This window comes from Phalacrocorax carbo, chromosome 3 (genome assembly GCF_963921805.1).
Source record: "Phalacrocorax carbo chromosome 3, bPhaCar2.1, whole genome shotgun sequence".
NCBI classification, from domain to species: domain Eukaryota; kingdom Metazoa; phylum Chordata; class Aves; order Suliformes; family Phalacrocoracidae; genus Phalacrocorax; species Phalacrocorax carbo.
Window position 1 is genome coordinate 119,474,271 of NC_087515.1, and position 11,633 is coordinate 119,485,903.

General features: G+C 38.9%; 1 protein-coding gene across 1 annotated transcript; it reads left to right on the top strand.

The window, feature by feature from the left end:
* Nucleotides 1–852: 852 nt before the first annotated feature.
* TDRD15 (tudor domain containing 15) lies at nucleotides 853–11,156 on the top strand. The gene is made up of 3 exons (XM_064448127.1): nucleotides 853–912; nucleotides 1,609–1,676; nucleotides 3,637–11,156. The coding sequence occupies exon 3, from the start codon at nucleotides 3,679–3,681 to the stop codon at nucleotides 9,658–9,660; it is 5,982 nt and encodes a 1,993-aa protein (XP_064304197.1). The 5' UTR covers nucleotides 853–912; nucleotides 1,609–1,676; nucleotides 3,637–3,678; the 3' UTR covers nucleotides 9,661–11,156.
* The last annotated feature ends 477 nt before the right edge of the window (nucleotides 11,157–11,633 follow it).

Sequence of the window (11,633 nt, forward strand, 5' to 3'; positions counted from 1 at the left end):
AAAAAAAAAAAGCCGAGACTGGCTTAATAGCATGTTGGTTGTGTGGGTTGGAGACGAAAAAAAAAAAAAGGCAAGCCCAAAAGAGGACGACTGCGGTAGAGAGGAAGTAAAACTTTACAGTTCAGAATGAGTATGTATTCTTATTTTCTGTTAAAGAAGTAAACAGACCAGGGAAAACTCCGTCTTCCAGAGTAATTTTCCAGTAGTTGAATTATGTTGTCCAACTTCTTTTTTTTTTTCTAGTGAAGTATGTAGATTATTACTGCTTAAGGTGCAAAATACAGCAAGTGGAGCTGTTTGGGGAATCAACCATCCCCCCCCCCCCCAAAAAAAAAAACAACAAACCAACAACAAAACAAACCACCAAAAAGGAAGACTTGTATGCAAAAGAAAATGCGGCAGCACTTCGCGCTCTGTTAAGATGTACTCTTTCCAGCCTGGAGAATTTCTTCCTAATGATGGGAAAGAATAAGAGCTCTCAAATCCTCTTTAGACAGCTCCAGAAAATTTAGCGACCCACAGGTACTTTCACAAAGTTTAGAGACCACCTTAGAAGTAACACACAGCCACAAAGCACAAACATAAAGGAAAAACCAACAAACAAAAGAAAAAAACCAAAACAAACAAACGAAAAAACCCGTAACTCCAAAACAAAACCGACACAGACGAGGCCACCCCCAGGCAGACAAGCAACACACCAGCCCACGCGCCTCACCCCCCTGCCTCAGCCCAAGATGGAGGCGTCACCTCTGCCACCGGGCCGTGCCGATTGGCTGGGAGCTCCCGCCAATCAACCTTAAGCCCCACCCGCCACGAAAGAGGCCTTGCTGTTCCCGGTGGCGTAGCGGTGCATGCGCCTTGTCGAGCAGCGTGTGGGAGTTGGGCTTTGCGCCGCCATTTTGTTCGTGAGGGGTGAGCGGCGGACGTGGGTGGGTGTGGGGTGGTGTAAAATGATCGTGTTCTGGGTCTCGCATGTCGCTTTCGCGCTTGTGAGTGGCAAGGAAGCTGGTGCTGCAGCTGAAGGCTGGTGGTCTTCGCTTTCGGGCCTTGCCTGCGGCGGCGGCAGCGTACGTCCGGCGGTCCGCGCCTTCTGGAGTGGAGCCCGGCTTTACGCTGTGTTCCTCTCAGGCGAGCGCTGCCTCGGGCGTCAAACAGCCCCGGTGAGAGCTGCCGCTGTGGAGAGCAGCGCAGGTACCTTGAGCTGTCGCTTGTCTCCTGCGTTTGGTTGCATTTAAAAGCCCTTTTATTATGATGTAGGTTTGTTTGTATGGTAGTAGTGCACGATAGAGTACAGATTTTGATGGCTGAACAATTGCAAATAGAAATGCGTGACCGCTCTGGCTTAGAAATTGGGGGGTAGGTTATCTGTGCAGCGTTCTTGTGGCTGGTGTGTTTCTTGAACTGCAGTGAAGAAGGAATGGCCTTACCGTAGTTTTGGGAAGGTGGATTCAGTTTTGTGACTTCGTTTTTTGAAATCTTAACATTGTAGTTAAACTGGGTATGAGGAACTCTGACGGGGGGTCTTTGTTGGGCAGTAGGAGGCTTTAGAGAAGTAGTACAAGAATTTAGTTTATGCATATTTTTCTAATGATTTTTCAATCTTTGCAGAGAGATGCAGAGTTGTTAAAGCGGCTGCGGTTTCTAAAGGTGTGTTCTGAATGAAAAAGTGTTAACTGGTATGTACGTGAATAAAAAGCAAAAGGTCATTTTATAAACTGTAGAAATGTGGCTGTATTGATGCGGTGCCGTTATTTGGGCTGTGACAATGGGCAAGCAAATGTTGATGAACAAATTGTTTTCATTTGTTATTTATGCAACCACGGGTTTGTTTCAATGAAAAAAAAAAAAGTGCCCAAAGCATCAATGGTGCATCTTGAAAAGTTTGATTCTCTCTAATGATAAGGTGCATTATTGGTTTGAATGGAACCATCAGATCCAAGCAAACAGAACCCTTTCCTGAAGGCTGTTAGCTTTCATTAAAAAATCCTCGGAGTTTAACTTTGTATTTTATTACCTGGAGAAGTGAAAATCAGGGGAGTTTGTTTAAAAGGTGTTTGTCAGGTCTGGATTTGGTACTGCTTTTACTAGGAGGTTGTTGGGGTTTTTTGGGTGGCTGGTAGTTTTAGTGGTTTTTTTTTTGTTTTGTGGTTGTTTTCTTTTATTGTTTTTGAGAAGCCATGTATCCTTCCTCCTCCAGCCCAAGATTCTCTGGTAAGCTTTACAGTAAAAGTGCGCATTTATTTATTAATTTTATTTTTTGCGGACTAAAATGCTAAGCATTGATGCTTACTCTGAACACACTGTATGATTGCTAGCTACTTCATGTATGCTTGTGATAAAAACTATTGTGGTAGTTCTGTAGAAGATTTTTTGCTGGCTGAGGAAGATCTTGCTCTAATAACTTGTAGTTGAAACTGAAAGTTTCAGCTTTACATAAGCAATTAATAAATCAAGCATATGTTTTTTCCAGGCTATCCTTGTGTATTTATCTACTGTCTTTGCATTTGACAGATGTGATCTGCCCCTAATTACTTTGTTAGAACAGCAGTTTATTTCATAGATTTGCTTGATTAAATTATGGGTGTGCACAGCCTTCTTAAACAATGTGAAATCACAGATCCATTGACAAATTTGAATGGAACTGGAAGCTCATCTTGAAAACCAGATTATACTTCTCTGCTCTTCATGTATCTGAAGGGTTTGAAGATGCTTAAACTATCAGAACTGGAGTGTTGAGACAGTACAAAACACACCTGGCATGATTGTTAGTTGATGGGCAGTGCAGAAATGTTGGATGTAGATAATGTGTTCTGTATGTCCTTGCAATTAAAAAAACTTAAAATATGCTACAGCTATACCTGATAGCGTATAGACAGCCAGATTAAGTGAACATTAAAGCGCAGAGCTCTAAGATGCATCGATTTGAAGAAGTGATTTATACAGGAAAAGCAGGGTGAGTAGGGGAGGGGTCCTTGGTCATTCACATTTTACAAAGAAAGAAAGAAGCAGGCTGGAAATACTTTTGTAGGTAAACTCTCCTTGTAACTCTAAGTCCAGTGCAATGAAATGCTGAAAGTGGCCTCCTTTAGAGAGATTTGCAGTTAAATTTACTGGTTATAAGTAACACTTGTGAGATGAGCAGAGGTTGTATAAATGACATGAATTGCTTTCCACTCTTTTGTTTTCTTTGAGCAGAAGTGCTTTTCTTTGAGAAGAAATAGTTATCTTCCTGCTCTTCTGTCCTGTCCTGTTCTGTGTCCCTGCATGTCTGTGTTATGTTGTTCTGCCCCACCCACCTCAGTTTTCTGCTACAATCTTTAATTCTCTTTAATTTTTATTCTGGGAACAGCTTTCTGATTACAAATAATTCTCAAGTGATAAAATTAGTCTAGCCACAAGAGCAAGTCCAGAGGTATTTTTTTCAGATGTTATCTGAACATCTCTTTACAAAGAAAATCGTGTCAAGTGTATCCCCGTTGCATAAAACATGACACTGTTAAATGTTTAGTGTACATTTTAACCAGAAGTGTGATAATATGATATTAAAGCATTTTGAAACAAATTTCATGTAAGGAATTACTTGACAAAGAAAAATACAGAAAATTATCGGGCTGATCTTACCCTTTTTCTTTGCAGACAGAACGGAATCTCCCGAGTCCCTCACCACACATAGTAGACATGAATCTGAAGATAACTCAAATAGAATGCCATCCGGAATGCTTGGTTATAGTGTTCCAGGGTCAATACAAGGCAGGATGTGAGCTTGACTATTACATACTACAAAATGAAATACAACGTGTATTCAAAGCAAAAGATAATATTTGTGTTGGTGGGTCTTGTTTGGTGGAAGACACAGAAGGAAGATGGCATAGAGGAAGAGTTCTGGAAAAGAGAGAAGATACTTATGAGGCTTTTCTTATAGACACTGGGCAAGTGCTAGTGGTTGAGGAAACACATATTGCTTCTGCTTGTGATGAATTGTTTCAGCTGCCTCCAAAGGTGGTTTTGGGTGTTTTTGCAAGCATAGTTCCTGCTGGGGAAAAATGGGGTCCAAAAGCCATTAACTATTTCTCATCTCTGGTAGGATTACAGATTACAGGTCATGTGAAAGCTGTTCTACCATGCCAGCTGTTCATTGTAGAAGTACCAAAGATCGTCAGTGATGTTCGTGAACTGCAGTTAGGAAAATGTATTGATGGAGATTCATTTTGTTTTATTGTAGAAACATTAAGAGCATTTCCCCAAGAAATGCTTTGTAAGAGAGTACCGCAATTGTTGCAACAGAAGTATCCAGTCAAGGAGTTGCTTGCTTCCAGTAATTCTGAGAAACTGACAGATTTTTGGCCAGTTCCAGATGACCTCTTTCCACGACTACCTGTTGGTGGTAAAGAAAATGTAAAAATAACTGTTGCAATAAGCCCAAATAAATTTTATTGTCAGTTACAGAAATGGCAGAAAGAGCTGGAAGATTTGACAGGAGCTATGCATTCATACTATGAAGCTATTAGTACAGAAGATAATAAATCTTTTGGTAGTTTAGGGCTACTCTGTGCTGCCAAAAGGCAAACTGGACAGTGGCATAGAGGAGTGATAAAACAGCTTCTCTCTGACCAAGTTGAAGTCTGGTTTATGGATTTTGGCAATATTGAAGCTGTGCCATCCAGCTGCATTCAGAAACTTAAAGTAGAGTTCATGGCATTGCCAATGACTTCATTTCCATGTGCGCTGTCTTGTTTCAGTAGTCAGGATGAAACAGTAATAGAAATTCAGCTGAAAGAACTTACAAGGGCCTTGATAGGACAAACTTCTGTATGTGTCCATATTGATTTATTCAGTGACATTAAACGCTTGTATTACATTACACTGCAAAATGAAAATCTTGGAAATAGTGCTAAGCATCCAGAAAACCTGAATGAGGCAGCTGCATCGTGTGTCTTGCTTTCGGAAACAAAAATCACAAGTATTGCTGTAAACCGCAAACCATGTGATGAGAGATGCAATTCGTTTAATAATTGTGCTGGACGTAAACATACAAAAACCTGCTTACCTGAATGGGACATTTCTTTGTCAAGCCACTGCAAAAGAGTAGAAATGCAAATGAATTCCTTCCATAATGCCTTTGTGGTATATGTCATAAATCCATCTAACTTCTGGATTCAAACATCTGAATATCAGAATGAATTTCAAGCCTTGATGAAAAATATTGCAGATGTGTATAACCAATGTGGAGCTGATGAAATGGTCCTTAAAAAGCCAGAACCTGGACTGCTGTGTTGTGCTCGGTATAGCAAAGACATGAATTATTATCGGGGTGTTGTCATTGAAGTGCTTAATGTAAATATTACTGTTTATTTTTTGGACTTTGGAAATACAGATACAGTACCTTGTTATGATGTGAAAACATTGCTTCCTGAGTTTTCTGATTTACCAGCTTTAGCTATGTGTTGTGCACTTGCTTGTACAATTCCTGTTGATGATGTGTGGGTTAAAAAGGAAACTGATTTCTTCAAAGACATTGTGTTTAACAGACTGCTCCTGCTTCATGTCATTGGAAAGCAAAGCAACAAGTATATTGTTAATGCACGGTATAAAAATGGTTTACAGCAAGATGTTGCCATGCGTATGGTTGAAGGTGGGTATGCTGAACACTTGGAAAAGACACCAGATTCTGTTTTAAATTTGGCAAAAAGATGTCGAGCCCTGAATCCCCACAAATTTAAAAAAAAAAAAGTAAATGCACAGAGCAGCTGTAATATTGCTAAAAATAAGGTATATGGAAATGGCGAGAAATTTCAGAAGGAAAAATCATTAAGTGTGCCTTCAGTGCTGAGAGAATCTGTTGTGCTGTCCTGTTTTGGAAAAGGTGCAATCTTTAAAAGCCGTAAGTCGTTATGTGAGAAAAAACTATTTTACAAAGAATTTGTGCTTAAACCAGGGGCTGTTTTTGAAGTAGTCTGTTCTTACATTGTTTCTCCAGCAGATTTTTCATGTCAGTTGCAAAGTAAACTGCCAGAGCTAAATAACTTAATGGAACAAATTCAGATCTACTATAAAGAGCATACCAGTCCATACAAAAGTGGACAAGTTGCCTGTGTTGTTAAATGTCCCAAAGATGGGAAATGGTACAGAGGAACTGTTGTGCAGCAAGTATCCAGAAATGAAGCTGATGTGGTTTTTGTAGACTATGGTTATCGGGAAAGAGTTTTACTTAAAGATCTTCAGGCTGTTATTCCAGATTTCCTAACCCTGGAGAGTCAAGCATTTCAGTGTAGACTTAAAAATGTACCCTTAGAGATAGACTCACTTAATTGGTCTGAAGTATGTAGCATTTTCGAAGACTTCATTTCTGCTTCTAGAGGACCACTGACTTGCATAATTTATGCTCTTATTCTTGTTAGCCCCAACTGTTTATGCAATATAGTTGACTTAGAGACTCCATTTATTAGTGCGGAGGAATTCCTCAGAGAACGTGGTCTCACCCAGTCTGAATATATTGGTCTGAGAAACCTTGCATCTTTGGGTTCTCTGTACAGTTTTTGCTACTCGTCTTTTAATATAAAAATTGGAAGCGAGGAGGAAGTCTATGTAACTCACATACATAGTCCTTCAAAATTCTATTGTCAGCTTAATCGAAACACTGAAACTCTAGAGGCATTGATGAAGAAAGTTAGTGTCATAACTACAATGCCAAATAATGTGAGATATGATACCGGCAGTACACGATTATGTATAGCCAGATATTTTGAGGATGGTCTCTTTTATAGAGCGTTGGTTTCTCCTGTGGAATCAACATCCTATCTATGTGCTGACTTTGTGGATTTTGGAAATAAGAATATGGTAGAGAGAGACCAGTTGATGCCTATTCCAGACTTTGCCACTGACCTAATATTCACACCCATGCAAGCTATTAAATGCTGTCTGTCAGATCTTAGGGAGACAAAAATTCCAGCAAGAGCTACTAGATGGTTTGAGGAAACATTCCTTGGTAAACTGCTGAAGGCTGTAGTTGTATCCAAAGAATCAGATGGACAGATTGTTGTTGAGTTGTATGATGGACAGCTCAAAGTAAGTCAGAAAATTAAAGAAAAAATACTGGAAGAATTGGCACTGAAAAATTATACGGAACAATTTGTTGGGAGTAATAGAGGAGTGGTATGTCGTGTGGAAGATGACAAAGAAATTTTTAAAGTAGCTCTTAAAAATCCTGAGGGAGCTAAATTAGAAACTGAAGTGAAATGCCAAGTGTATAAGTATGATCAGACAGATATTGGGCAGAATGTTAGAGATGAAGAGCAAACTGCACCTAGGACACAGAAGTGTGGTGGTTCTTCAAAACCGCGAACTTTACAGGACAGTCAAGAACCAGGTTTTAGAAATACTGTCAGTGCTTCTCTGGAGCACAGAGAGGAACCTTTGGTTGGAGAGCCTACTTCTCACTCACTCAGTCATCCTGCTTTAAATTCAAAGGAAGTAACTGTAAATGCTTTCTCTGAATCTCATAACAAAAGACTGAATTATACAAGTCAGCAGGAAAGGAGTAACAAAAATACACCTAAATTAATCAGTCTTCCTCAACGTGATATTCAAGTGAATTCTGAAGTAGTGGGCTATATTTCTCATATGAATAGTCCGTCAAGTTTCTATGTTCAGCTTGCGGAGGATGAAAACTTAATAATACAACTAGCAGAAGAATTAAATGAAAGCATCGTGAATATAGGTCACGAAAATTTCTTAGATGAGCTCAAGGTAGGGGATCTCGTTTTAGCAGAGCATGACACTGATTGTTTTTACTACAGAGCAGTTATTAAAACTCTGCAATCAGGAAACTCCTTTGAGGTAGAGTTCATTGACTATGGTAATGCAGCAGTTGTAAGTCCTTCAAAGATCTGCAGGATTCAGAAAAAGTTCTTAACTCTGCCAAGGCTCAGTGTTCATTGTTTTCTTAGCAGAGTAAAGAGTGTTCTTAATAAAAGCTGGGCTAATAAAAGTACTTCCTATTTTGTTAGTGAAATAAGTAACAAGCCAGTCACTTGCAAGTTCTTACAGCAACATGGAGAGCAGTGGGAAATAGATGTGATTTGTGATGGAAAGTCTATGTCTGATGACCTTCTGCAGAAAAAAGGCAAAAGGACAAGGTGGCAAAACATACCAGTCCATAAGCAGGAAAACAGGACAAAACAAATTCTGATTACAAATTTTGATTCTCAGGATAGAAAGTCTAGGAGTGGTTTAGGTGGTCAAAGTAAAACTAAGGCTGTTAGGATGAAAAATACTTCCAAAACACCCTTAAATGTCCTTCCTCAGGATCTAAATTCTGGACAGGTAGAAGGAGCAGAAGTAATCAGTATTTCAGAGAGTGGAGAATTTCATGTACAGTTACTTAAAAATTCGCAAATATTACATGACTTAAATGTAATGCTTGTCAAAGAAGCACAAAGAAGTGATTTGTTTAGAGTGGATGATATTGAAGAAGGATTGGAATGTATGACAAAATCTGAAAGGAACTTGAAGTGGTATCGATCAAAAGTGATGAAGTTGTTTGTCAGGGAGAAGTTAATGCTAGTTTTTTTCATGGATTATGGCAAGTGTGAGATGGTGTCCCTCAATAATGCAAAGATGCTCAGTGACAATATTAAAAGTATTCCTAAACAAGCAGTGTTGTGTAAGTGGGTTTGGTTGAAAAAACTGAAGAAAACTCAGTTTGTCCAGGTAGTAAATGCACTCCTGGATCGTGAAATAAGGATCTTATTTTTGAGGTATTTGGAATCCTCTCATATCTGGGAAGTAGATATTTTAATAGGGGAAATTCTGCTTCAGGAGTATTTGAACCAGCACTTAAGTCATTGTCAGGCTAATGTTGGATCAGAAAAATCTAATAGTACAGACTGTAAAGAGTTCGATACATCATTCAAGGTAAATTCAATCACGTGGACGCTGCTGCAGAGTGGCAGAACGTATCCTGGGTTTGCAACTGCAGCTACCGATCCTTCAAACTTCTGCATTCAGTTTGAAGTCTTATTTGATTGCATGAAAAACTTGTCTCTGCTGCTCTCTGACCTTCCTGACAATTTGCCAGCTTTGCCAAAAGAGCTTGTGGCTCCTGGCGCTAGCTGCTTGATCAAGTTTGGACTGGAAGCACAGTGGAACAGGGCAGAAGTTAGTGAAGTAACAAGTCAGTCTGTTGTTCTTACATTTATTGACTATGGCTTTCTGAAGAGCATCCCTTACTCCGATATCCATAAACTTAAAGTTATTCCAGAAAGTCTGTCTTATTTGCCACGCTTGGCACATTCTTGCTCTTTACATGATACAGTTCCTGCCAAGGGGGAATACTGGAGCGATGAAGCTAAACTTCTGTTTCGGAAGCTTCTTAGTAAACCGGGTCTGATATTTCATTTTAAGCATTACGGCTCTGACATGAAATTAGAGGTGGATGTTCTGTACAAGGAGAACAATCTAGCTCATGCCTTAATTGCGGCTGGCCATGCAGCCTACTCTAGAAGTAGGTGCTGCCTCATTCCAGTTGGCAGAATTAAACCAGAAGAAATAGATTTGCACACTAAGCATCCAAATTCTAGTTACTCTGCTTCCCTTAGTAAACCAGATTATAATTATGATGAAAACTCTTATTTTCCTGACCGAAGTAAAGCAAGAAAGTGAAGCAAAAAAAGTATCTGAAGCATAGGACTGTCTGTACTAAAATTCCAAATAAGGAAGTCTGGTAAAGCGGGTGCTGGCATATCATTAACAAAGGATCTGAGTTCATGTAACTCTGACAGAAAAAACTGCAAACTCTGGACAATACTGTGTAGAAGTTGGGGTTTCTTTTCAGCATTGTGATGATAAAATTGACTTAATACAGAGTAAATCTGCTACCAGAAGCACTGGTTGACACTTGCGATTCTGATGTTCCACAGTCTAGAAAGACAGTGTGAAGGTATTATCAAAAGAATTACTTGAATAATAAGTAGACTGCAGTTAGGAAAGTACTGCTTCAATGTATTTAAAAAAACCCACAGACACTGCTCTTGGTATATTCCACCCAAGATTTCTTTTTATATTTATTTAGACAATCATGTTTTTGGCAAACTGTTCTGCAGAATGCTTTTACAATTCGTGTGTGTATATATATATAACTTTATTTGCAGTAACATCTGGTTTACAGTGGTGGTGTCTTGCATATTCTTCTCTTTGTTTCTAATTCCAATGTTCCCCAGTAAGTATCTTCTCTTGTTAGGAGAAAGTTTACTAACAATAAGCCGAAAACTTGGATCCCTATTTATGGGAGAGACACCCATTAAATTGTTTTCATTTAGCTCTTGGTGTGAAGATGCTGTTGGCCTGTCTCAAGGTTCTCTTGGTATCTAAGTTGCATCACAGTGGCGGTCCTGCACTCTGCTGAGTGTGCTTGTTCCCCTGATCTCTCTTTCATCCTCCCCACACACCTGTCAAAATGAAGTTTTCTCTGGGCACTTAGTCTTTCTGTATGTTGAAGGGAACAATTCAGAGCCTTTTTTCTTCTTTGCAGAAGGAGTTAACTTCAGGAGAACTGAAATGTGATGATGTGCTGTATATTTCTTGGAAATTTTTTTCTCCCCAGTAACCATTATGAAATTATAAAAGTTAGTCAGGTGTTCCTCTGATTTTTTTTTCCCTTTAATTTTTTCCCCTACCTCCTTCCTCAGTTGTTTGGATGAAGATAAAGCATGAAGAGGCCTGAAGTGTGGGGGGCTTTCTTTGTATGCCCTGTGATTGTTTGAAATGAAATGTAAAAATTAATACATCCCTAATGATAGGCAACACATTTAGAGGGAAATCAGATCTAAGAACATACCCACCTCCCCAGTCGTGTCGTGTCCCCCCCCCAGGATATTATGATATATTTAATTCCTGTGAAAACTTGGAAGCTTGACTGGGAAACAGAATTTAATATTTTTTTTTTTTAAAGGACAGAGATATGTCCAGGAAATCAGAATAAATAAGAGATAAGACAATGCCAGCTGGTCTTTACCAAGTTAACTCTGCTGTTGAATTATTGAACAAGCATGCAAATATTTTCAGCATACGAGTGAAAGATGCCCATTAGTAACAAATCAGAAAATGCGTAAGATAAACTGTCTAAATAAATTATATATATATAAATGTCTAAATAAATTATATATATATAAATGTCTAAATAAATTATCTAAACTATCAGAAGTGTTAATGTCTTGATTAAATAGAGGGATTTTTTTGTAACCATTTGTGATTGTTTATATTGCACCATTTTATTATATTGTAGAATTCAAAGTTTTTCCCCGTTAAAATTATAATCTTACTTGGCATGTTCTTTGTCAATAGTTTGACGTACTGCTTGCTCTTATGATAAAGCACAAAGGTTGTATTGTGCAACATTACTCACCTTGAGCGATAACTTTACATTTACTTCACTGGGCTACGTTCGTTGTAGTGCCAGGTAATACTTAATTTTCATGTAGAGGCATGGATGCTTAAGGGTTAATTAAATCTGATTAACTTCTGGCTACCATTCAGTTGGAACAGCAGGTGCTTGGGTGTCTTTTCTTTTTAAAGATCATCTGGATACCCTAAATGCCAGCCTTGTTGGTGTAGTATTAATACACAACTCGCATGTT

Excerpts from the sequence above, each read along its gene's own strand:
- TDRD15 (XM_064448127.1), top strand. The coding sequence starts at position 3,679 with ATGAATCTGAAGATAACTCAAATAGAATGCCATCCGGAATGCTTGGTT.